At 44.3% G+C, this 27,810-nt stretch overlaps 1 protein-coding gene across 4 annotated transcripts; it reads right to left on the reverse strand.

The window, feature by feature from the left end:
• Positions 1-282: 282 nt before the first annotated feature.
• Positions 283-27,427, reverse strand: ZNF875 (zinc finger protein 875). Of its 4 annotated transcripts, none has more exons than XM_037991235.2 (5): positions 26,457-26,596; positions 25,976-26,065; positions 16,244-16,370; positions 15,688-15,783; positions 283-2,615 (listed from the first exon to the last, which is right to left on the reverse strand). In XM_037991235.2, the coding sequence occupies exons 2-5, from the start codon at positions 26,006-26,008 to the stop codon at positions 952-954; spliced, it is 1,920 nt and encodes a 639-aa protein (XP_037847163.2). In that variant the 5' UTR covers positions 26,009-26,065; positions 26,457-26,596; the 3' UTR covers positions 283-951. The 4 variants fall into 4 exon arrangements, with proteins under 4 accessions (XP_037847163.2, XP_037847162.2, XP_037847160.2 ...); XM_037991234.2 differs by having other exon boundaries at positions 283-2,618; XM_037991232.2 differs by lacking the exon at positions 16,244-16,370 and having other exon boundaries at positions 283-2,618; positions 26,562-27,427.
• Positions 27,428-27,810: the final 383 nt, after the last annotated feature.

The following is a 27,810-nucleotide window of genomic DNA, read 5'->3' on the forward strand; positions in this document are numbered from 1 at the left end:
GCAAAATGATACTGGAATAGTATTCATTTCCTCATTTCAACCTATTTAAAAGTACTCTCTCCATCAAAGTTACTGACACAGGATTTTTCTTAGCTACATTGCCAACTGAGGACCTCTACAGCAGGCGACAACCCCCCGCCTTGACCTCACTTAGCCCTGGGCCTGCTGCTGGAGGTGCCCCGCCCTCTTGGCTGCCTGTATTATAGCTTATACCCACATTCAGCGGTTCTGAGCACTTGTCCTGAGTCCAAGAAGAATGAGGATACACTGACAATTGAAGGGTGAGGATGGGTAGAAAAGAATTTTATTGAGCGAAAGAACAGCTCTCAGTGGAGAGGGGATGCAGGGAGTGGTCCCCAACTCCCACAGCAGGGTGATTTCTCTCCCACTGTGGCTGAGTCTGGGTCTTTTATAGGCTCAGAATAGGGGAGTACATGTTGATTGGTTTGTAAGTATGCAAAGGCACCACTCAAAGGTGGGCACAGCAGTGTAAAAACCAATGAGGAAAGGACAGGTATATGCCAAATAGGTGAAGGGTTGGGATCAATCGGATGAAAGCACATCAAATGGGAAGACAGGTTCTCAATTCAGTATGAGGATTTAGCCAGGACTGTCTTCAGCTTTAAGGTTGTGTTTCACCAGGTACCCACCACTATCTGCCTGGGCATTTGACTGCCTCCAGCCACTATCATTACCTGACCAGGCTTCCACAACCCACCATCCCCAGTGAGGAAGGACAGGGCTCCTGAAAATGAGCCAGCAATTCTCCTTCAGGTGGATGGAGATACAAGTCTTACCAGTACAGTCTCATGCACAATCACACATACAATGTCTCCACTTTGGTATCTAGCAATGGCTGACAAAGCCACAGCGCTGTGTGCATCCTCTGGTGTCTGATGAAGTATGACCTCTGGGTAAGGCTGTACCACATTCCCTGTACACATAAAGTTTCTATCCTGAGTGTGTCCTCTGATGTCTGATAAGGTTGGACTTCCGACTAAAGCCCCGCCCACACTTTCTGCAAATATAAGGCTTCTCTCCTGAATGTGTCCTCTGGTGTCTAATGAGGTGTGACTGCCGGTTAAAGCCTTGCCCACACTCCCTGCACACATGAGGCTTCCCCCCTGAGTGTGCCCTCTGGTGTTTAATGAGAGTTAACCGAGCACAAAAGCCTTGCCCACACTCCCTACACACAAAGGCACCTGAGTGTGCCCTCTTGTGCCTAAATAGGTTAGGCTTCTGCCGAAACCTTCTGCCACACTCTCTGCACATAAAAGGCTTTTCCCCTGAATGTGTCCTCTGGTGTGAGACGAGGGTGGACTTATCATTAAAGCCTCGTCCACACTCCCTGCATACAAATGGCTTCTCCCCTGAGTGTGTCCTCTGGTGTGTGATGAGGGTTGATTTCCGGGTAAAGCCTCGCCCACACTCTGTACATACAAACGGCTTCTCCCCTGTGTGTGACCTCTGGTGTTTGTTAAGGTTTGACTTCAGGCTAAAGCATTGCCCACACTCCAGGCAGGCATAAGGTTTAACCCCTGAGTGTGTCCTCTGGTGTGTTTTGAGGTTTGATTTCCAGCTAAAGTGACGCCCACATTCCATACATACATAAGGCTTCTCTCCTGTGTGTGTCCTTAAGTGTCTGATGAGGTGTGACTTCTGGCTAAAGCCTTGCTCACACTCCCTGCACATGTAAGGCTTCTCTCCTGAATGCGTCCTCTTGTGTCTGACCAGGTGTGAATGCTGGCGAAAGCCACGCCCACATTCCCTGCAAACATAAGGCTTTTCCCCAGTGTGTGCCCTCTGGTGGGTGATGAGGTTTGACTTCAGGCTAAAGCTCTGCCCACATTCCTTGCACACATAAGGCTTGAGCCCTGAGTGTGTCCGCTGATGTGTAAAGAGGTTCGACTTCCAAGTAAAGCCTCGTCCACAATCCTTGCACACATAAGGTTTCTCCCCTGAGTGTGTCCTCTGATGTGTGATCAGGTTTGACTTCCAGGTAAAGCCTCGCCCACATTCCCTGCACACATAAGGCTTTCCCCCAGAGTGCGTCCTTGGGTTTTTGATGAGGATTGACATACTGCCAAAGCTGTCTCCCCACTCAGTGTACATGTAAGCTGTCTCCCCAGTTTGTGTCTTCTGGAGGCTAAGGAGGTTTGACTCCTTGATAAAGCCTGGCCCAAACTCTTCATATTTGATTTCTCCAAATCCTGAGATTTCTAAACCATGCAATACTTTGTCTGTTTCCTCAAGGTCTGCCTTCCTTTCAGGGCTGGGTCCTATATCCACCACTGTGTTGTCTTCCTCGGACCGTGCTGGCTGTTCTTCACGTGGGCTGGAAAGTGCCTTTAAAGTGCCACTTTTGCTTACTCTCCTAAACAGGAGTCTGGAGTCTTCTCCCTCTTGAATCCATTCTGTTTTGCCACTCAAGCAGAATGGATCCTGCTGTTGTTTCTGATCTTCCAGATAGTGTTTACCCAGCTGGAGAGGATTTCCTGCCCATAAACTTGAAAACAGCTGAGAGAGATGACTCAGCCACACATGTTGGCTAAGAGCTTGCTGACTGGAGAATATCAGAGGGCAGGAGGGGCAAAGTCGAATTTCTGGCTTTGATTCTGCTAAAGAAAGAACATTTTCAGAGGGGTCATAGGTAGGGCTGTGTAGGCAATTTTGCCTTGCCCATTGGTCATTCATAATATATTTACATCACAAGCTATCTCCCAGGTAAACATACTTCCCAGCATCTATTTTTCATTTCACATCATGCATTACATTTTCTCTTTTTTTTTTTTTAAACAGAGTCGTTCCTTCACCCAAGCCAGAGTGCAGTGATGTGATTTCAGCTCACTGCAACCTCCGACTCCTGAGTTCAAGCGATTCTCCTGCCTTAGCCTCCTAGGTAGCTGGGATTACAGGTGCCCGAGACCACGCCCAGCTAATTTTTGTATTTTTAGTAGAGACAGAGTTTCCCTATGTTTGCCAGGCTGGTCTTGAACTCCTAACCTCAGGTCAGCCTGAGGCTCCCAAAGTGCTGGGATTATAAGCGTAAGCTACTGTGCCCAGCCCTATGCATTACATTTTCTTTTTTCTTTCTTTCTTTTTTTTTTTAAGATAGAGTCTCGCTCTGTTGCCCAGGCTGGAGTGCAGTGGCGCGATCTCAGCTCACGGCAAGCTCCACCTCCCGGGTTCACGCCATTCTCCTGCCTCAGCCTCCCAAGGAGCTGGGACTATAGGTGCCCACCACGACGCCCGGCTAATTTTTTAATTTTTTTTATTTTTAGTAGAGACCGGGTTTCACCATGTTAGCCAGGATGGTCTCAATCTCCTGACCTCATGATCCACCCGCCTTGGCCTCCCAGAGTGCTGGGATTGCAGATGTGAGCCATCATGCCCAGCCTGCATTACATTTTCTATTGCAGGAGTTGGTAAACTCACCTGACAGGGCAAATCCAACCTGAATCCTGTTTCTGTATGGTCTGCCAGCTAAAAATGGTTTTTACCTTTTTTTTTTTTTTTTTTTTTTGAGACGGAGTCTCGCTCTGTCGACCAGGCTGGAGTGCAGTGGCGCAATCTCGGCTCACTGCAAGCTCCGCCTCCCGGGTTCACGCCATTCTCCTACCTCAGCCTCCCCAGTAGCTGGGACTACAGGCGCCCGCCACTGCGCCCGGCTAATTTTTTCTATTTTTAGTAGAGACGGGGTTTCACCATGATCTCGATCTCCTGACCTTGTGATCCGCCCGCCTCGGCCTCCCAAAGTGCTGGGATTACAGGCGTGAGCCACCGCGCCCGGCCAGTTTTTACCTTTTTAAGGGGTTGAATTAAAAAGATGGAGACAGAGAAAAGAGAGAGAGGAAGGAAGGAAGAAGGAGGAGAAGGAAAAGGAGGAGAATAAGAAAGAAGAAGTGACAAATATTGCATGTGTTCTCAAAAACTTAAAATATGACGCCTGTACTCCCAGCACTTTGGGAGGCCGAGGCAGGCAGATCATGAGGTCAAGAGATCAAGACCATCCTGACCAACATGGTGAAACCCTGTCTCTACTAAAAATACAAAAATTAGCTGGCCATGGTGGCATGCACCTGTAGTCTCAGCTACTTGGGAGGCTGAGGCAGAAGAATAGCTTGAACCCGGGAGGCGGACATTGCAGTGAGCCGAAATTGCACCACTGCACTCCAGCCTGGCGACAGAGCAAGACTCTGTCTCAAAAAAAAAAAAAAAAAAAAGGAGGGGACAAACAAAATGAGGAGGAGAAAACAAATGAAAGCCATCTTAATTGGAAAGGAAGAAGTTAAAAAAAAAATCTTTTGTTCACAGATTATATATTTTTGAATGCATAAAATTTCAAAAAAGCAACTAGAAGTCACAATTGTACTTAGGTCATATAAGATAAATATATAAAAAAATTATATTTCTATATACTAGCAATGACTATTCTAAAAATGAAACTGAGAAAACAATACTATTCACAATACCATAAAAATAAAATGCTAAGGAATAAATGTGACAAAGCAGCACAAAGTTTGTAAACTGAAAATTAAGGCTGGGTACAGTGGCTCATGCCTGTAATCCCAACACTTAGGGAGGCTGAGGCAGGAGGATTCTTGAGACCAGAAGTTTGAGGCCAGCTTGGGCAACACAGTGGGATGAAAGAAAGACAAGAGAATGAGAAAGAGAAAAGGAAAGGAAAGGAAAGGAGGAAAAGAAGAAAGATTTTTAAAAAGAAAATTAACATTGTTGAGTGAAATTAAAGCTCCAAATAAATAGGGAGACAGTCATAGACTGGAAGGCTCACTATTATTAAGATGGTGATTCTCCCCAAAATTTATCTGCAGATTCAACATAATCATCGTATCAGAACCACAGCAGGCTTTTGGTTTTTTTCCCTTTTGGAAATTGACAATCTGATCCTAAAACTTACATTGAAATTCAAAGGACATAAAATAGACAAAACAACTTTTGAAAAAGAAAATAAAATTGGGGAGTGTACACTTCTAACTTCAAAACTTAATATAAAGCTATAGTAATGAAGATAGTGTGCTACTGTCATAGGAGGAAGATGGAGATCATGGAACAAAATTGGGAGACTAGAAATGAACACTTAGATTCACAGTCAGCTGATTTTTGATAAAGGTGCCAAGGTAATTCAATGGAGGAAAGGATACTCTTTTTTTTTTTTGAGACGGAGTCTCGCTCTGTCACCCAGGCTGGAGTGCAGTGGCCCGATCTCAGCTCACTGCAAGCTCCGCCTGCCGGGTTTACACCATTCTCCTGCCTCAGCCTCCGGAGCAGCTGGGACTACAGGCGCCCGCCACCTCGCCCAGCTAGTTTTTTGTATTTTTTTTTAGTAGAGACGGGGTTTCACCATGTTAGCCAGGACGGTCTCGATCTCCTGACCTCGTGATCCACCTGTCTCGGCCTCCCAAAGTGCTGGGATTACAGGCTTGAGCCACCGCGTCTGGCCAAGGATACTCTTCATATGAGATTGTGAGGACAACTGAATATTCACATGCAAGAAAATGAATTTAGACTTTCACCTCAATTGATACACAAAAATTAACTAAAATGGATTGCAGCCCTAAATGTAAGAGCTAAAACTATAAAACTTCTAGAAGAAACCAATGAAGAAAATCTTCATAACCTTGAGTTAAGAATAAAGTTCTTAGTTACAATACCAAAAGCACAACCTATTTTAAAAATTGGTAAGTTAAACTTCATCAGCATTTAAAACTTTTGTACCTGAAATGAAAATGAGAAAATGAAAAGATAAGCCACAGACAGGGAGAAATATCTGAAAATCCTACATTGATATAGGACTTGTGTCTAGAATATACTAGAAATTCTTACAATTCAATAAGAACACAATCTAATTTTAAAATGAAGAAAATAATTGAATAGGCATTTTACTAAAAAAGATATGCAAATGGTTAATAAACAATGAAAAGGGCCAGGCATGGTGGCTTACACCTGTAATCCCAGCACTTTGGAAGGCCAAGATAGGTAGATCACCTGAGGTCAGGAGTTCTCGACCAGCCTGGCCAGCATGGTGAAACCTTGTCTCTACTAAAAATACAAAAGACAAAAATTAGGCCTACAAAAAAAAAAAAAGAAAAAAAGAAAAGATCAACATCATCAGCTATTTGGGAAATGCATTAAAGGCACAATGAAATACCACGACACACCGCTAGCATGTCTATAATCAAAATCAGTGACAATACCAAGTACTGACAAGGATGTGGAGAAACTAAAACCCTAAAATATTGGTAATAGAAATGTAAAATGGTACAGGCACTTTGGAAAACATTTTTCCAATTTTTTTTTTTTTTTGAGATGGAGTCTCACTCTGTCACCCAGGCTGGAATGCAGTGGCACGATCTTAGCTCACTGCAACCTCCGCCTCTCAGGTTCAGGCGATTCTCCTGCCTCAGCCTCCCAAGTAGCTAGGATTACAGGCACCTGCCAACACGCTCAGGTAATTTTTGTATTTTTAGTAGAGATGGGGTTTCACCATGTTGGTCAGGCTGGTCTCCAACCCCTGACCTCAGGTGATCTACCTGCCTCAGCCTCCCAAAGTGCTGGGATTACAGGCATGAGCCACCGCACCCAGCCCCAATTTTTAAAAAGGTTAAACATAAACATACCATACAACCCAGCAATTATACTCCCAATTATCTACCCAAGAGAAATGAAAACATATGTGCACACTAAGACTGGTATATGAGTGTTCATAGCAACACTATTCACAATAGCCAAAAAGTAGACACAATTCACATGTCCATCAACGGGTAAACAGAAAAACAAAATGTGGTATATCCATACAAAGGAATACTATATAGCAATAAAAAATGCATTACTGATACATGCTGCAATTTGAATGAACATCAAAAACATTATGCTAACCAAAAGAATCCAAGTATAAAAGACTATATATTTAGGCCTGGCACAGTGGCTCACACCTGTAATCCCAGCACTCTGGGAGGCCGAGGCGGGTGGATCACAAGGTCAGGAGATCGAGACCATCCTGGCCAACATGGTGAAACCCTGCCTCTACTAAAATACAAAAAATTAGCCAGGTGTGGTGGTGTGCACCTGTAGTCTCAGCTACTCAGGAGGCTGGGCCAGGGGAATCACTTGAACCCGGGAGGTGGAGGTTGCGCCACTGTACTCCAGCCTGGCATGGGTGGTGTACACCTGTAGTCCCAGATGCTGGAGAGGCTGAGGCAGGAGAATGGCATAAACCTGGGAGATGGAACTTGCAGCGAGCGGAGATCGCACCACTGCACTCCAGCCTGGGAGATAGTGCGAGACTCCGTCTCAAAAAACAATAATAATAATAATAATAAGTGAGAACTGGCTGGGTGCAGTGGCTCATGCCTGTAATCCCAGCGCTTTGGGAGGCCAAGGCAGGTGGATCACCTGAGGTCAGGAGTTCAAGACAAGTCTGGTCAAGATGGTGAAACCCTGTCTCTACTAAAAATACAAAACTTAGCTGGGTGTGGTGGCACGCACCGGTAGTCCCAGCTTCTCGGGAGGCTGAGGCAGAGAACTGCTTGAACCCAGGAGGTGGAGGTTGCTGTGAGCCGAGATAGCACCACTGCACTCCAGCCTAGGCAACAAAGTGAGACTCCATCTCCAAAAAAAAAAAAAAGTGACAACTAAGGAATTGTATTCTAAAATGTCAGTGTTCAATAAATGTGATTCGTCACATAAACAGAATTAAAAACCATATGATCATCTTAACAGATATAAGAAAAGCATCTGAAAAAATCCAATATCCCTTCATGATAAAAATCTTCAACAAACTAGGTATCAAAGGAACATACCTCAAAGTAAAAAGAGTTATCTGTGACAAACCTACAGCCAACTTCGTACCAAACGGGCAAAAGCTGAAACCATTCCCCCTAAGAATTGGAACAAGACAAGGATGTCTGCTGTCACCACTCGTATTCAACTTAGTACTGGAAGTCCTAGAGAGAGCAATCATGCAAGAGAGAGAAATAAAAGGCATCCAAATAGGAAAAGAGGGAGTCAGATTATCTCTGTTCTCCAAGAATCCGATACCTAGAAAATCCTATAACTAGAAAATAATTCTATACCTAGAAAACTCTAAAGATCCCTCCAAAAGACTCCTAAACCTGATTTTTAAAAAATTCAGTAAAGTTCCAGGATACAAAATCAATGTATAAAAATCAACAGCATTTCTATACACCAGTAACATTCAAGCTTAGAGCCAAATAAAGAACAAGATCCCATTTACAATAACCACATGAATGCAAACACACACAAAATACCTAAGAATACATCAAACCAAGGAGGTGAAAGGTCTCTGCAAGGAGAACTACAAAACACTGATGAAAGAAATCACAGATGACACAAAGGGAAAAACATTCCATGCTCACAGATTGTAAGAATCAATATAGTTAAAATGATCATACTGCCCAAAGCAATCTAAGGTTCAATGCAATTCCTATCAAATTGCCAACATCATTTGTCATTCTAACATTCTAATTCTAATAGAATTAGAAAAAAACAATTCTAAAATTAATATGGGACCAACAAACCTGACTAGCCAAAGCAATCCTAAGCAAAAAGAACAAAGCTGGAAATATCATATTACCTGACTTCAAACTATACTAAAAGGCTATATTAACCGAAACAGCATGGCATAAGTACAAAAACAGATATATAGATCTATGGAACAGAATACAGAACCCAGAAGTAAAACCACACACCTACTACCAACTGATCTATAAGAAAGTTGACAGAAATAAACAATGGGGAAAGGGCACCCTATTCAATAAATGGTGCTGGAAAAACAGGCCAACCACATGCAAGAGAATGAAACTGGACCCTTCCCTCTCATATACACAAATCAACTCAAGATGGATGAAAGACTTAAATGTAAGACCTCAAACTATAAAACTCCTAAAGGAAAACCTAAGAAAAACTTCTCTGGCCATTGGCCGAGGCAAAGAATTTATGACTAAGTCCTCAGAAGTGATTGCAGCAAAAAACAAAAATTGACAAATATGATTTAATTAAGCAAAAGAGCTTCTGCACTGCAAAAGAAACAATCAACAGAGTAAAAAGACAACCTACAGAATGGGAGAAAACATTTGCGAACTATGCACCTTATAAAGGACTAATATCCAGAATCGTAAGGAACTTAAGCAAATCAACAACAAAAACCCAAATAACCCCATTAAAAAGTGAGCAAAGGACATGAACAGGTACTTTTCAAAAGAAGGTATACAAACAGCCAGCAAACATTAAAAAATGCTCAAAATCACTAATCATCAGAGAAATACAAATTAAAATCACAAAGAGATCTTGCTACCAGTGAACAATGGGAAAAGAAAACCCACAATGAGAAAGGCCATCTCACACCAGTCAGAATGGCTACTATTAAAAAATAAAAAATAATAAAAAATAAAAAGATGTTGGTGAGGATGCAAAGGACATGGAATTCTTATATATTGTTGGTGGTCATGTAAATTAGTTAAACCTCTATGGCAAACAGTATGGAAATTTCTCAAAGAAATACAAATAGAACTACCATTCAACCCAGCAATCCCAAGACTGGGAAAATAAATTGTTCTACCAAAAGACACCCACACTCGTATGTTTATCGCAGCACTATTCACAATAGTAAAGTCATGGAATCAACCTATGTGTCTATCAATAGTGGGTTGGATAAATAAAATGTAGTATACACAGACACCATGAAATACTATGCAGCCATAAAAAAAGAATGAAATAATGTCCTCTGCAGCAACATGGATGCAGCTAGAGGCCATCATCCTAAGTGAATCAATGCAGAAACAGACAATCAAACAGCCTATGTTCTCACTTACAAGTGGGAGCTGAACAATGGGTACACATGGACATAAAGATGGAAATAATAGACACTGGGGACTCCAAAACAGGGCAAAAAGGATGGAGGTAAGGGCTGAAAAACTACCTATCAGGTACTATGTAAACTATTTGGGTGATAGATTCAATAGAAGCCCAAACCCCAGCATTACATAATATACCCATGTAACAAACCTGCACATGTACCCTCTGAATCTGAAATTAAATAAATAAATAAAATGTCAATGTCATAAAAGACAGAGAAAGATTAATGAAATAATAATTTCCTTCCCTTAATAATAACTAAGGGAAGGTAAACAGATATGACATGAAAATGAACTAACTAACCTTGGACTGGATTATGTTCTGGAAAATAAAAAAACATATTATTCTATAATGTTGACAAAATTATAATACAAATGGTAAGTAACAGGCAAAATTACTGTATCAAAGTTAAGTTTACTGAGGTTGATAACCACACTGGTTATATGAGAGAATATCAATATTCTTAGAAAACTCACAGAAAAAGTTTTAACAAACACTTACAGGCCAGGTGCAGTGGCTCACACCTGTAATCCCAGCACTTTGGGAGACCGAGGCGGGCAGATCACGAGGTCAGGTGTTCAAGACCAGCCTGACTAACATGGTGAAACCCCATCTCTACTAAAAACACAAAAATTAGCCGGGCATGGTGGTGTGCACCTGTAATCCCAGCTACTTGGGAGGCTGAGGCAGGAGAATCGCTTGAACCCATGAGGTGGAGGTTGCAGTGAGCCGAGATCGTGCCACTGCACTCCAGCCTGGGTGACAAAGTAAGACTCTGTCTCAAAAAACAAAAACAAAGACAAAAACAAAACAAATACATACATATACATATACACATACATACATATGTACTGAGAAAGGGGAAGGAGGGAGAAAGGGCATACATGCAAAAGAGCACATGAATAAATGATAAAGCAAACTCAGTAAAACAGTAGGTCATTTTATGATGCTGTTTATATAATAACATATACGCCACATGTCTTAATCTGGTTTTTTTTTTTTTTTTTTTTGAGACAGAGTCTCGCGCTGTCGCCCAGGCTGGAGTGGAGTGCAGTGGCCGGATCTCAGCTCACTGCAATCTCCACCTCCCGGGTTTGCGCCATTCTCCTGCCTCAGCCTCCCGAGTCGCAGGGACTACAGGCGCCCGCCACCTCGCCCGGCTATTTTTTGTATTTTTTAGTAGAGACGGGGTTTCACTGCATTAGCCAGGATGGTCTCGATCTCCTGACCTCGTGATCCGCCCGTCTCGGCCTCCCAAAGTGCTGGGATTACAGGCTTGAGCCACCGCGCCCGGCCTTCTTAATCTGTTTTGTATTGCTATAACAGAATACCTGAAACTGGGTAATTTACAAAAAAGTTTATTTGGCTCACAATTCTGGAGGCTGGATGGTAGCCCATTTGGTGAGGGTCTCGTGCTGCTTCAAATCACAGCAGAAAGAGGAAGGGAAAGCAAGCGCATGCAAAGGGGCCAAACATCAGAGGAAGCCTTGTCTTATAACAACTTGATCTCACGAGAACCAACCCAGTCCAAAAGAACTAACCCAGTCTGTATAAGCCATTCGAGAAGGCGGAGATGCCACAACCAAATACCTCTTAAAGGCCCCACCACCTTTTAATACTGTTAAATTGGCAATTAAATTTCACCATGAGTTTTGGTGGGAAGAAACCACATCCAACTCACTGCACCATATATATTTATTCTACTATTTTTATTTTTGCAAATATTCTGTAATTTTAAAGCAATTTCTAAAAATCAATTCAAAAATAAGTATGAGGAAGCCCACTAACGAAAATGCCAGCAGACTGAAGTGGTCACAAGAACCCGCCAGAAGAAAACAATAAGACTGGATAAAATATAACAAATAACTATTCAAAGGCACTGGAAAATATACACAACCAGCCAGAAGATGGGGAAGAGTTTACGCTAAAAAAAAATCGCAACAGAAAGGGGTAATAATTTTGTTTGTGGCTTTCTTGCCTGAGAGCGCTCCTAATACCTACAGAAACAAGAGGAGGGGAGGAGAGAAGAGGGAAGGGAAGGGGAGAAGAGGGGAGAGGAAGGAAGGGGTGGGGGAAAGAAAAAAACAATAACTGAAATTTTAAAATTCATTAGACAGGTTTAGTAGTAAACAGAAAAAGAAAACAGATTAGTGAATCTGAAAATAAGTTAATTAGAAATTACCTATATCCAACCACCCCTCAAAAAAGAGAGGAAAAAGATTGAAGAAAAATGAACAGAAGCTTATGAGATACTATGAATCTTCAGAAACACATTTCCAGCAGTCCAACATACAGGTAAATTGGAGTCCTAGAATGAAAGGAAAGAGTAAAAGGGACAGGAAAAATATTGAAATAATAGCCAAGTATTTCTCACAGTGAGTAGAAAATATAACTTAGAGAGCCAAGAAGCTTCATAATGCTCAAGTAGTAGAAACACAAAGAAAACAACTCTTAGAAACATCACAGTCAAACTGTTAAAGGCTAAAGATAATAAGAAAATCTTGAAGACAGCCAGAGAAGATCAAAATAGAAAAGAACAATATAAAAATTACTCAACAAAAACTATAAAACTATGAAAGCCAGACGACACTGCAATGCTAGAGAAAAATATGTTAACCAGCGATTCTATCTCCAGTTAATTTTCGCAAACTGAAGAGGAAATAATCTTTTCAGATTAAAATGGAAAATCCAATGCCAGGTAACTGTACTAAATGTTAAAGGAAGTCCTTTAGGATGAAGGAAAATGGTATCAGGTGGCAACTTGTATCTACATTAAGGAGTGAAGAGTATAAGAAATGTGACAGATATAAAGCACACACACATATTTCTACATATATTTCACTTAATTTCTTTAAAAATACATATTACTATACGATGGCTTAAAAATTGTAACACTGGCCGGGCGCGGTGGCTCAAGCCTGTAATCCCAGCACTTTGGGAGGCCGAGACGGGCGGATCACGAGGTCAGGAGATCGAGACCATCCTGGCTAACATGGTGAAACCCCGTCTCTACTAAAAATACAAAAAACTAGCTGGGCGAGGTGGCGGGCGCCTGTAGTCCCAGCTACATGGGAGGCTGAGGCAGGAGAACGGCGTGAACCTGGGAGGCGGAGCTTGCAGTGAGCTGAGATCCGGCCACTGCACTCTAGCCTGGGTGACAAAGCGAGACTCCGTCTCAAAGAAAAAAAAAAAACAAAAAAAAATTGTAACACTGTAGTATTCGGTTTAGGATTAGCCAGGCCTGGTGGCACGTACGTAGTCCCAGCTATTCGGGGGGCTGAGGCAGGAAAATTGCTTGAACCCGGGAGTTGGAAGTTGCAGTGAGCCGAGATCGTGCCACTGCACTCCAGCCTGGCGACAGAGCAAGATTCCGTATCAAAAAAAAACAAGTAGGGTCCGGGCGTGGTGACTCACGTCTGTAATGCCAGCATTTTGGGAGGCCAAGGCAGGTGGATCACTTGAGGTCAGCAGTTCAAGACCAGCCTGGCCAACATGGTGAAACCCCATCTCTACTAAAAATACAAAAATTAGACAGGTGTGGTGGCACACGCCTGTAGTCCCAGCTATTCAGGAGGCTGAGGCAGGAGAATTGCTTGAACCTGGGAGGCGGAGGTTGTAGTGAGCTGAGATCATGCCACTGCACTCCTGGGTAGGTGACAGAGTAAGACTCCATCTCAATAAAAAAAATTTAAAAAGCAAGTAGGTAGGCCACAGATTGGAACATCTGATAAAGAGTTCATCTCAATGATTTATTTTTAAAAATTAAAATTCAAATCAACAAGAAAAGGCAAAAAGAATGGAAAAGGCTTCACAGAAGAGCAAACATCAAGGCCAGTCAAGGAATGAACATATAAAAAGATGCTCAAACTCAAAACTAATTAAATTACAGCTACTATGAGAGGCTATTTCATACCCAAAAGATGATCAAAACCTGAAGTCTGACCACACAAAGTACTAGGGAGGATGCAGGGCAACTAGAATCCTCATACAATAAAATGCTATGTGAGTGTGAGCAATTGCTATAGATTGAATTCTGTTTCCCCAAAAATGACATATTGGAGTCCAAATCCCTAATATCTCAAAAGATGAACTTGGCCGGGCACGGTGGCTCAAGCCTGTAATCGCAGCACTTTGGGAGGCCGAGACGGGCGGATCACGAGGTCAGGAGATCGAGACCATCCTGGCTAACATGGTGAAACCCCGTCTCTACTGAAAAAATATAAAAAATTAGCCGGGCGCGGTGGCGGGCGCCTGTAGTCCCAGCTACTCGGCAGGCTGAGGCAGGAGAATGGCGTAAACCCGGCAGGCGGAGCTTGCAGTGAGCTGAGATCCCGCCACTGCACTCCAGCCTGGGCAACAGAGCCAGACTCCGTCTCAAAAAAAAAAAAAAAAAAAAAAAAAAAAGGTGAACTTATTTGGAAACAGGGTTGTTGCAGATGTAATTAGTTAAGATGAGGTCATTGGAGTGGGCCCTAATCCAATATGAATAATGTCCTTACAAACAATGAAGTTGGACACAGAGACAAGCACACAGGGAGAATGCTATATGAAGACGAAGGCAGAGACTGGGGCACTGCTCCTCCACACCAGGGATTGCCAGCAAACCACCAGAAGCTAGAGGAGAGGCATGGGACAGATTCTTCCTCACAGTCCTCAAAAGGAACCAACCCTACCAACACCTTGACCTCTACTTCTAGCCTCCAGAACCGTGAGAAAATAAACAACTGTTGTTTAAGCCACTCAGTGTGTGGCACTTTGTTGTGGCAGCCCTAGAACACTAATACAACAGTTTTGGAGAATAGTTTGGCATTACTTTGTCAGATTGACCAGGTGCATATTCTTTCACTCAGCTGTCCTATTTCTAGGTACACATCCTAGATAAATGTGCTTATGTGCCCAAGGACATATCTATGAGAAGGTTCACAGCAGCATTCTTTAATTGGTCAAAAGAATACACTGTTAAAAATGTAACTGTCTAACAAAAATGGAATAGATAAATGAATTGTATTGTAATTATGCATATAATATTATATAGCCATAAAAATGAATGAAGCAGAGCTACATATACCAACATAGTACAAAATTAGTCTCAGTGAAGAAAACAAAGTACAGAAAGGTATACATAATATGACGACATTGATATAAAGTTTTAAAATATGCCAAACAACAATATACATGATTTAGTGATTCATACATATGAAGGAAAGAATAAGGCCATGCATGAGAATTATAAATCCCTAATATTGAAAAACAATTCCATTGGAGGGATGGGTATAGGATACCCTCAGGGAAGGGGAAATGGGGGTTTCAACTGTTTAGGTAATTTTTTATTTCTTAAGCTGGGCCACTGGCACATGCGTATGTATTTTATTATTAGTCATAGCTTAAGTATTGTGTAATAAATTCTGGGAATTGGAGAGGTGGAGATAATCAATTAATCTTGGCATAAGAGTAGCTAGAAAGTATCTAGAAGGGTCGTAGACTTAACATTCATGGGGCAGATGCAGTTTTTAAGATCAGGTGAGAAAGAAGACTGTGAATGAGGAAAGACTAAGCATTACGGAGAAGACAAGTGAGGAATGGAGGCTCCCTGGTGTAGGAAAGAGACAAGGGAACCAGGGAAGTCCCTCCCTCAACTGAAGATTATGTTCCGGAAGGAAGACCATGTCAGGCAACCTTCCTCTTGGCTTCGGAGGCCTGGAGAAAAGCTTCTTCCCAGTATCTGAGAGATGCCTCCTCCTTCCCTATCTGCCAAGCTGTAGATTATCCCATCTACCCCATACTCACACTCACCTGGACAGAGGTCCAGCAAACATCTTCTCTCCTCTCTCCAGGGCTCTTCCCCTCGCTCCAGCTGAGCAATGAGTTTTGGTTTGGAAAATGGAATTTCTATTCATAGGGAAGAAAAAGAGGACATTGTTGGTTATGGGCTCAAGAGGGCATTCTAGAACTCAGAGCTGAAATGGGTGAGGCAACCCAGAGGATACAAAAGACCTATGAATAGTTCTGTCTCTGAAGTAGAAGGGTTGACTAAGGAAAGGTGACTCCAATCAGAAAGAGAGCATATTATGAACACTTGATGGATGAAAAATTTCCTAGGTTTGGAGCAAAATAAAGACAGAGCGCAAGCCTTGGGAAACAGGTCTGGAAATGCAGTGTCATCCATAACATGAATAAAACAATCTATCTGCTTGCAATTCTACTAAATCCAGATTTATCCAGGGGAAAAAGGTAAATTGTTTTTAAGCTCAACTCTAAGGGAAAAGTGCTCTGCAGGTAGCCCTTCCGCATGATGAGTGGAAAATACTCTGTAGGGCAGAGTTTAAGTGCCAAAGGAGGCCATTCTTACCCAGTGAGACCAGGTGGTTATAAGTCTCCAGCATCACCTCCCTGTGCAGAGTCCTCTGAGCAGGGCTCAACAATCTCCACTCCTCTTGGGTGAAGTCCACAGCCACATCCCTGAATGCCACGAATGCCTTTAACACAAAACACACCTCTGCTCATCCAGGAACCTGTCTTTCCCTCCCAGTTTAGAATGAGAGGTCAAGGCCAGGCCCCGTGGCTCATGCCTGTAATCCCAGCACTTTGGGAGGCTGAGGTGGGCGGATCACCTGAGGTTGAGAGTTCAAGACCAGCCCTACCAACATGGAGAAACCCTGTCTCTACTAAAAATACAAAATTAGCCAGGCATGGTGGCACATGCCTGTAATCCCAGTTACTTGGGAGGCTGAGGCAGGAGAATTGCTTGAACTTGGGAGGCGGAGGTTGTAGTGAGCTGAGATTGTGCCATTGTACTCCATCCTGGGCAACAAGAGCAAAACTCCATCTAAAAAAAAGACAGGACAGGACAGGACAGGACAGGACAGGAAAGGAAAGGACAGGAGAAAGGACAGGAGAAAGGACAGGAGAAAGGAAAGGAGAAAGGAAAGGAGAAAGGAAAGGAGAAAGGAAAGGAGAAAGGAAAGGAAAGGAAAGGAAAGGAAAGGAAAGGAAGGAGAAAGAGGAAAGAAAGGAAAGAAAGAAAGAGGAAAGAAAGGAAAGAAAAGAAAGAAGAATGAGAGGTCGAAAGGCTTCCCTAAGGGAAGTAGAAAAGATTTCTACACCCTACTTTGGATTGTGACCTTGGCACCAAGGGGTGAAAGACCATTGTTCTTCTATCTCTGCCCAGCCAGCATCATTTATGCACCTATTACTTACTGTCAATATCCCAGGCTAGCTGCTATGGAGGATAAAAGCAAACAAAACCAAAGCCCTTACAAGCTAGAGAGAGTTTTAAAACTAGGCAGGGAGAAGAAGACACCACACAAGCACAACTAAATAGTAAATAATCATCTTGCTGAGTCTGAAAATTTTCTGAGACTACTTGGTCTCAGTATTTGTTCTACTTGAAGCAGTGGCGCCTCTGGAGTTTGGGGGCAAATAACTCACCAATATATATAGTTCCTACAGCAGGACTCACTCCTTCCTCTACCAAATGCTGCCACGTGCCTGCTCAGGCCTAAGGAGGGAAACTGGGTGGTGATGAAGAGTGTGGACTCAAACCACACTATCTGGATTTGGAACCCATCTCTGTCCCCAACTAGTGTAACCTCAGGCACTGAATTAGCTGCTCAGCACGTCAGTTTCTCCTGCGAACTAAAAATAACAGAGCTTATCTCAAAGGGTTGTGGTTAGGATTAGGATTACTGTGAAGGGCTCAGACAAAATGCCTGGTGCAGTCCCTGGTTGTTCTATGTAAAATTCCACACCCTCACGCGGGTTTCATTCCCCTCGCCTGCTTTACTGTGTTCCCTTAACTCTAAGATAATACATGATATTCATTTCTACTTTCTGACTTCCCACTAGACATCAGTTCCATGTGCATGGCTGGATCACTGTGATTGCCCTGGTGTCTACAACAGAATCTGCAAATACTTAGCAGTCAGATATTTTTAAATAGCCGAAAATGATTTATTATTATTAGACAAGCAACAAAGTTTCAAACGAACCTCTGCTACCTAGAAAGCTGTACTTTGGAGGATGGGAATATATAACCGTCCTTGGCATGGAAGTTCGGTGAGATTTCCAAATGAGTCTGGAAATCTAGCACTGGGATTCTTCCCTGCCCAACACTTACTCTCTTTGGGTACAATCTGTAGTCCATAGAGGGGTTTAATTTGACCATATACTGCTTTAAAACTTGTGTTTATATCAATTAAATGTTGGAAGATCTCATATGAAAATCTCAATCTGTGGGTTCTGTTAAAAGTCCATAAATCTGACCACCCTGGGCACTGCACTGCTATAGGACCACAGTTGGCTGATGGTGACTCATGCTGGGGGTCTATCAGCTGCAACACATTATTGGAGACTGCCTCACCAGTGTCATTCATTTAGGCATATGCCTTGTCTCTTTGATTTGATTTTGCATCCCGTTCTCAGAATGCCTCCATCACTCCTTGAGGGTAGGACATTGTGTCTCTAAAACTAATTCCACACTGTACCCTTCCCAGGGAATCCTCCCTACATTTCCTGTCCCCTACCAGCTCCATTATTCTACACTGGCTGGACTATGAAATGGCCTTAAGACTCTACCCATACCCAGTTATACTGATAGCTGTCTCCAAACCCAGCCACTCCCAATGCACTGAATCACAAGAGGAGGGCACAGATGAGTGACAGCTTTGGTTCTCACGTCTCATCTCTCTCTGGTTATACTTCACAGCTACCTGGGTGGTGTTTTAAATCATGGATTCTTGAGTCCCACCACAAATCAATAAAACCAGGGGGCCTGGGCGCGGTGGCTTACGCTTGTAATCCCAGCACTTTGGGAAGCCGAGGCGGGCGGATCAGGAGGCCATGAGATCGAGACCATCCTGGCTAACATAGTGAAACCCTGTCTCTACTAAAAATACAAAAAATTTGGCCGGGCGCGGTGGCTCAAGCCTGTAATCCCAGCACTTTGGGAGGCCGAGACGGGCGGATCACGAGGTCAGGAGATCGAGACCATCCTGGCTAACACGGTGAAACCCCGTCTCTACTAAAAAATACAAAAAACTAGCCGGGCGAGGTGGCGGGCGCCTGTAGTCCCAGCTACTCGGGAGGCTGAGGCAGGAGAATGGCGTAAACCCGGGAGGCGGAGCTTGCAGTGAGACGAGATCCGGCCACTGCACTCCAGCCTGGGCGACAGAGCGAGACTCCGTCTCAAAAAAAAAAAAAAAAAAAAAAAAAAAAAAATACAAAAAATTAGACGGGCATGGTGGCGGGTGCCTGTTGTCCCAGCTACTCAGGAATCTGAGGCAGGAGAATGGCGTGAACCCGGGAGGCGGAGCTGCAGTGAGCCAAGATGGTGCCACTGCACTCCAGCCTGGGCGACAGAGCTAGACTCCATCTCAAAAAATTATAATAATAAAAAAATAAAAAAACAGGGGATGGGGCTTTTGCACTTTTAAAGGTTCCTAAAAGTAGAGTGATAGTTGTGAATCACTGGGTCAGAGAAATTTCAAGAGGGAGAGGTCACGTAGGATTGAGGATCAGGAAAAGTTCATGAGAAGGAGGTACTCACTATTGAATCTAGGTGGTGGGTAAGTGAGTGTTCAATGTACAAGGCTTCCTGTTTTTTTCCTTATGTCTGAAACTGTTCATCATTAAACACGGGAGAGAAAAAGACTATTCAGGTACCTGCCTAGTCCCTGTTGTGATTTGCTTTTACAATCCCTTCTCAGAACATACACACATACACCCCTTGAAAATCTCCAATGAAGGAGCTACATTACAGAGCAACTAATGTTACTTTAACACATTTAACACAACCAGTTATTCCTCCAGCCCCGAAACAACTCATGGTTTGTCTGTAAACCATGCATGTAGGGGGCATTGTAAACACTGTATGGCTGACCCTCATGATCCACTCCAAATCTCTCCCACTGAGTAGAAACACAGCTAGAAGCTTGGGGGAGTTAACTCATCCACTTGCCAGCCGAAAAGTAAATATATGAAAAATGAATGGTAACCAACAGGCCACAAGAAGTCTTACTGCAGCAGTCTAGCAAAAGACATTTTCTGATTTGTAAGATGGAGTCACAGGAAGTCAGCACTTTTCCTGATGCTCAGAAACATGGGCGCAGATTACCCAAAAAAGGCAGCAGGGCTTAGTGCACTGGCTCAATGTGTGGTCCCTGAACCTGCAGCACTAGCATCCCCTGGGAACTTGTTAGAAATAAAAATTCTCAGTCCCCATCCTAGGGCTACTGAATCAGAAACTGCGGGAGGGAGCCCAGCAACATGTTTGAACAAGGTTTCCAAGTAATTCTGATGCACACTAAACTTTAACAACTACTCAGTGGCTAAGAGCACAAACTTTGGAGACAAACTGTTCAAATTACAGTCCCCTCTCTTAGTTATCTTATCTACTTAGATATCTTAGTATCTGTGTCTCAATTTCCTATAAAATCGATATTATAATAGTACTCACCTTATAGGGCCATTGTGAGAATTAAACAAAGTTGCTATTGGAAAACATCCTATGGCTTTGAGGGGAATCAGCCTGGATGAGGCTGACACTGTAGAGAACAGGGTAGACTGCGGAGATGAAAGAACCCCAGTCCTTGGTAAGCTTATGGAGCTGAAGGACCAACCCCAAAGTGCACCCTCTCTCTGAACTTCCTTTTATATGGGCTAAGTTACTTACTGTTTAGAACAACCTAAATTAGGTTTACTGTTGCCTGCGGCCAAAAGCATTGTATCTAACCAGTGGGTGGGTACAGTGATGGCCCCAATGAATCATGCCTCCCTGTTTCTACCCTTCATGCAATCTCCTCCTAAACTAACCCTGGGCTTGGCCATGGGACTTGCTTTATCCAGTGGGACATCAGCAAACATGATGCAAGCAGATGTTTGAGAGGCATTTGAGTTCAGGGCTGGCCTCTCTGCGCAGGAAACCTTGAGACCACCATATGAATAACCTGAGCTTGCCTGCTGAAGAGGCCACATGGAGAAGAACCAGGAATCGAAGCATCCCAGCCAACCAGGCTGTCAACCACCAGACAGGTTGAGACCATCCAGCTCTAGCTGAGCAGCCTACAGCCGCATGTGGATGCCAAGAGGATCAGTCCAGCCATGCCGGGCCTACTTGCTGACCCACAGGATTTTTAAAAAATGATTTCATTTTAAGCCCCTAAGTTCTTTTTTTTTTTTTGAGACGGAGTCTCACTCTGTCACCCAGGCTGGAGTGCAATGGCATGGTCTCAGCCCACTGCAATGTCCGCCTCCTGGGTTCAAGTGATTCTCCTGCTCCTGCCTCAGCCTCCCAAGTAGCTGGGATTACAGGCGTGCGCCACCACATCCGGCTAATTTTTGTATTTTTAGTAGAGAGGGGGTTTCACTATACTGGTCAGGCTGGTCTCGAACTCCTGACCTTGTGATCCGCCCGCCTCGGCCTTCCAAAGTGCTGGGATTACAGGCAAAAGCCACTGCATCCAGCCTAAGCTGCTATGTTCTTTAGGCCACTAAGTTGGTACACAGAAGCGAAGTGCTGCCATAACAAAATACCTAAAACATGTGGCATTAGCTTTGGGAGCAGGACATGGGCAGAGGCTTGGAAAGCATCCAAGAAAACTATTAACACAGGCTGGAAAAGCAGTAAACAAACTGCTAGTGGGAACTGGAAAAGGAGTGAGGAAACTGATATGGCAGCTTGAACAAGGCAACTTGTATTATATATTAGCAAAGCTATTGCCTGCATGAACTTGGAAAACAGAAAATATAGCTGATGAATTTTTGGATCTAGCTAAAGAGATCTCCAGAAAGCCTGTTAAAAGTTTCAGCTGGGCCAGGCGTGGGGGCTCACATTTGTAAACCCAACACTTTGGGAGGCCAAGGCGGGCGGATCATCTGAGGTCAGGAGTTCGAGACCAGCCTGACCAACATGGAGAAACCCCGTCTCTACTAAAAATACAAAATTACCCAGGTGTAGTGGTGCATGTCTGTAATCCCAGCTACTTGGGAGGCTGAGGCAGGAGAATCGCTTGAACCTGGGAGGCGGAGGTTGCAGTGAGCCGAAATTGCTGGCCGCAGTGCTCATGCCTGTAATTCCAGCACTTTGGGAGGCCAAGGACAGTGAATTACTTGAGGTTAGGAGTTTGAGACCAGCCTGGCCAATATGGTGAAACCCTATCTCTATGAAAAATACAAAAATTGGCCAGGTGTGGTAGCGGGCACCTGTAATCTCAGCTACTCAAGGAGCTGAGGCAAGAGAATTGCTCGAACCTGTGAGGCAGAGGTTGCAGTGAGACGAGATCAATCCCAGTCTGATGCAGTGGGACATAGTGACACAGCGAGACTCTATCTCAAAAAAATAAATAAATAAATAAATAAAAAATAAAACAGTGGGGCACAGTGGCTCACGCCTGTAATCCCAGCACTTTGGGAGGCCCAGGCGGGCAGATCACGAGGTCAGGAGATCAAGATCCTGGATAACACAGTGAAACCCTGTCTCTACTAAAAATACAAAAAATTAGCTGGGCATGGTGGTGGGCGCCTGTAGTCCCAGCTACTCAGGAGGCTGAGGCAGGAGAATGGCATGAACCTGGGAGGCGGAGCTTGCAGTGAGCTAGGATCGCGCCCTACTGCACTCCAGCCTGGGCGACAGAGCGAGACTCTGTCTCAAAAACAAAAAACAGGCCGGGCGTGGTGGCTCAAGCTTGTAATCCCAGCACTTTGGGAGGCCGAGACGGGCGGATCACGAGGTCAAGAGATCGAGACCATCCTGGCTAACACGGTGAAACCCCATCTCTACTAAAAGATACAAAAATCTAGCCCGGCGTGGTGGCGGGCACCTGTAGTCCCAGCTACTCGGGAGGCTGAGGCAGGAGAATGGCGTGAACCCGGGAGGCGGAGCTTGCAGTGAGCCGAGATCGCGCCACTGCACTCCAGCCCGGGCGACAGAGCGAGACTCCGTCTCAAAAAAAAAAAAAAACAAAAAACAAAAAACAAAAAAGAACTGGCAGGGTTCAAATCTCCAACTGGTGTGGTTGCCCAATGCTTCAAAACAGTCATTTCTATTCACCTTGTCATATTTTGTTTTGAGAATAAAAACCTATATAAGAATTTCCTGTACAACACTGATCACAGAAGTATTCTTTGCAACAGTTAAATATTGGAAACAGGAGTCCACAAATTGGGAAACAATGGATGAGTTCATCCATTCAATGGATTACTATGGAAATTATTTTCAGTGGGATAAGTATTGGCTGTTCCTACACCTTTAAAAATAGGGCTGGGTACATACACTGCCAGTAACTTTACTACATTATGATTTTACCGTTAGGGCCTGTCAAAATATGTGTTTGTAGGGGTGTGTGTGCCTATAAAATTAAATTAAATCCCAGTGAGAAAGGAATCCTAAAACAAAAATGGAAGACTCCTGAGTGTGCAAGCTGTGTTTTACCCATCATTAACTGTAATCTACTGAGTGTTCTGCACATAGCAGACACTCAAGTTTGTTGTATGGCATCAAGGAAAAGGAAAAATGCTAAGGAAAAAAATAACATAATGTGCCTGCCAGTTCATCTCATTGTTACAAATTTAACACAAATTTTAATTTATCTTCTTAGGCAAAGGTCCTTGGCAGTAACACCTCATGTCCTAAGATAGTCTTGCTTTGATTATTTTGTATAATTCAGATGTCATGCATATCAAGAGTACCTGGAAATTCGACCCAACGCCCCTGAAATATGTGATTAATCACATGCCTATAATAACACACCAAAGCAAACAATGGAAACTCCTTTGTTTGTTAGTTCCTTCAAACCATTTATTTAAGGTTGTGATTCCTTCATGCACCAAACATTTCATGTGTGTCAGACATGAGAGGCACAGAGGTTTCATCTTAAACAACTATTTAAATGTTCATGCCCTTTAATTATTCCTAAGTAAATATTCTGTTAAAAAGCTACATTGAAGAACATGTTGTTTCTGTTTCTGTACAGGATGCAGTTCCGGGTGGACCTACTGAGAACGAAGAAGGTGGCAAAGGAAAAGTCAGCTACCACAAACTTCTGACTTTTCCCAGTCAATCAGAAAGAATGTTTCCCTGATAACACTGGGAGAGGTGAAGAAAGTACACACAAAAAGGCTGGGTGCGGTGGCTCACGCCTGTAATCCTAGCACTTTGGGAAGCTGAGGTGGGCAGATCACCTGAGGTCAGGAGTTTGAAACCAGCCTGGCCAACATGGTGAAACCCCATCTCTACTAAAAATATAAAAATTAGCTGTGCGTGGTGGCACGCGCCTGTAATCCCAGGTACTCCAGGAGGCTGAGGCAGGAGAATCGCTTGAACCCAAGAGGCGGAGGTTGCAGTAAGCCAAGATCGTGCCACTGCACTCCAGCCTGGGCGACAGAGCAAGACTCCGTCTCAGAAAAAAAGAAAGTACACACAAAAAATATTCAGTGTTACCTTGGGAAATGTCCTGAATTGGATTTCTTATGTATTCCTGGTATTAATACTTTCAAATGAATTAAATATTTTAGAAATGAGAAACAGAAGTCTCAGTGTTGCTCTGATAACATCCAGGAATGCATAATCCCCACCACAGGAGTCCACAATTAAGAAATCTCTTTTCCTGTCTAAATTCCACTCAGATTTCTTGATAAGAATAGTGAAGGCAAATCTGAAATAACCAAGTTAACCCATATCAAAAATGACTGTTAACCAGCCTGGCAACTGTGTTGGTGCTTGAGCCACCACACCTGGCCAAGGTTGATTTTTAAATATGCATAAGGGGCCGGGTATGGTGGCTCACGCCTGTAATCCCAGCACTTTGGGAGGCCGAGGTGGGCGGATCATGAGGTCAGGAGATTGATACCATCCTGGCTGACATGGTGAAATCTCGTCTCTACTAAAAATACAAAAAATTAGCCGGGCGTGCTGTCGAGCGCCTGTAGTCGCAGCTACTAGGGAGACTGAGGCAGGAGAATGGCGTGCACCTGGGAGGTGGTGCTTGCAGTGAGCCAAGATGGCGCCACTGCACTCCAGCCTGGGTGACAGAGTGAGACTCCCTCTCAAAACAAAAACAGAAACAAAAACAAAAAACCTTCAGCAAGTCCACTGGCCACCATAATCCTTACACACTGTAGCGACAGTCCAGCCTCTGAAACTAACTATGCTTCCTTGCCACCTCCCACTGGAATGCCTTCCCCCATTCTCCAAACCAGTCAGGGGCAACTGAGACAGCCCTACTTCTAGGAGTCCTCCCCAAGCATTTGAAATCATAAGCATCTGTGCTGTCCCTGCCCTTCATCCACATCACCAAACAATTATGAATGTATGTCTCTTTACTTTTATTTAAACTGTTCCATATGTGTTGTTCACAATTAACTATTTCATGAGTGACTGTGGTATGGATGGAACAGAAAGGAATACTGAGGGAAGACTCCTGTCAGAATGAGCCACTCTTCCAGGACTAGGAATGATCTCAAAGGTAAAATTCAGGTCAGACTATGTTAGGAGTCGAAAAGACCAAAGGGATCATGCCCAACTCAGCATTTCACTGGAGGTTATATAATCAAACAGCAAACTGTTTATCATGAATGCAGGATGTGAGCAAACTCACACTGTGCCTGACACCAAAAGGTTTGCTGAGGGCCATCACTGCCTGGCGCTGGGCTCCTTGAAGTTATCTAGCAGGAAATCTAGCGACCCTTGTTCGAAGGATGCAGTCTTCCAGTTGCGAACCAAATGGCCAACTGACAATTACCTGACAATCATCTCCCCTTTCTCCTTATCTCTTTTACCAATAAATACGGGAGAGTTGTGTAAAGCTCAGGGCCCCCTGACCGCTTCTTCCAAATATACTCTTTTTGTCTCTTGTTTTTTATTCCCTTTGTTCTGTCCACCAGGTCCGTGCAGGTTAAAAGTGGCGCCCCAAACAGCGACAGAATTGGATGCTCTACAAGACTATATCAAACTCCTCCTTGTTCCACAGACGAGTAATGACTAGGACTAGGAATGACTTTGCCCAGTACCAACAAGGCAGCCTCCAGGACAAAAGGTAATGGAATCCATTCTGTTGACAGCCAAGATGGAATTACAGGTAATTCTCACCTCTTTTTCGGCTCTCAGGAGCCCTGTGGCCATTTTTCCTGGTCTCCTGCGTGCTCTTCCTGGAGAAGGGCAAAGTCTCAGAAGACAGATCTGGGGATGTGAAGAGAAATAAGAGAGTGGCCTAGGTGGAAACTGCCTCCCCATGAGGTGAAGCGCAGACCGCTCCAGAGCCCCATAGTTGGGGTCCGGGATGTCACAGAAATCACCGGGGCAGCCAATTCCCATCCAGAGGGGGCCCAAGATGACCCAACACCCTCAAGCTCAGCCGCAAGCTCGGGCCAGGGAGTGAAGCCCTTGTCCCCAAGTAACAGAGTGAAGGCTTGTCTCTAACCCTGTAGGCTCAAATGAAAGGAAAATGGCCTGGAGGTGCCCACAGGAGAGCAACCGAGTTCTGAGCCAGCTCTGCGGCTCCCAGCCTGCGTCCCCGTGAGTAACACAGGGACACGCAGAGGGTCATGCTGACTGCCTATAGGGCACTCACGGAACGCGGGTGCACGCTGCGGATCCTAAAGCCGAAAGTCAGGTAACAAGGTGCAGAGGGGTGGGAAAGACCCGAAGAGGGAGGCCTTCCCGGATCCCAACAAACCTAACGCGCCGGGCCCACCGACCGGACGTGCTTCTGACGTCAACGCTACACACTGAAGGAGGATAGGGAGGGGAGCGGAAGTGACCGCAGAGGCCTCTGGGGATTGTAGTTTCGAAGCTAGAGAGGCTGAGAAGTCGTTGGCTTTGCCCACCACACAGGGTGCCTCTGACATCTGCACAGCGCACACAACCCAGTTTAGGAGCCCACTGTTAAGATGCCCAAGTGACGGTGACAAGTTTATCCTCTGTAAGCCAATGAGATCTGCTGACCTCGAGAGCATCGCGGGACGGCCGAAGGATTCTGGAAAATGTGGTCCCAGCGCTCTGCGGGTGGCCAGTGTGCGCTGACCTTCAGGTGCAGGTGAACTGAGCTCACTACCCAAGTCTCCGCCCTGATGCGCCCTTCCCTGAGCAGGTGCCAGGTCGGGACAGGCGCGGCTCAGGGAGAGACGATGCTTTGCGGGAACTCCCAGCTTGGAGGCGACACCGGCCCTTTGTCCCCTAGAGTAGGAGGGTGTACCAGACAGGGAACCCCAAGGCTATTTTCGGGGGACAGCGGGACTGGCTTTGGGCAAACTCCCGGAATGGAGATGGGGGAGACTGGTCGCGCGTCCCTAGGATTTCAGGGGATGCAGACTGAACTTGGGGTGAACAACAAAAGATCCCCTGGTGGTGGTGAGGATCTGAGGCTTGATCAGGAAATTCCCGAGGTTTTTATTGGAGGCTGGGGTACAGGTGCTGCTTGGAGAAAACTTCTGGAGGATGGGGTGGAGGTGGGGCGGTGTTGGAAAGGAGGCATAATTCTGACCGCTGTGTTCAACACGGGTGTTTTCTTTTTGCTTTGATTTTATTTTTAAAGATATTACATTAAAGTACTGTTTATCTTGATTACTGAGGTTTTTGTGTGTGTGTGTGTGTGTGTTTTTTGTTTGTTTTTTTTTTTTTTTTTGGTGACTCTTTAAATTCTGTATCCACAGTCCCCAGCATTTACAGAAGTGAGGGCCTGGCTTCTGGGCATCAAGCAGCCAGAAAGTCCGTTATGAGCTTTCTCTGAATTGTTGAATTGTGAGTGAGTGATCTTTTCCTTTCCTGACTTCCTTAATATCCACAATTTCCTCATAACCATCCCTCCAAAGCCACACCCACAAGGCACCTCCAAGACCTATCATGAAGCAGATATTCAAAGATTATTTGTAAATCTTCACACCTCACCCCCTCCAGAATGTCTTCCAACATCCCTTTGCCTGGAG

This window comes from Chlorocebus sabaeus, chromosome 6, assembly GCF_047675955.1.
Source record: "Chlorocebus sabaeus isolate Y175 chromosome 6, mChlSab1.0.hap1, whole genome shotgun sequence".
Taxonomy (NCBI): domain Eukaryota; kingdom Metazoa; phylum Chordata; class Mammalia; order Primates; family Cercopithecidae; genus Chlorocebus; species Chlorocebus sabaeus.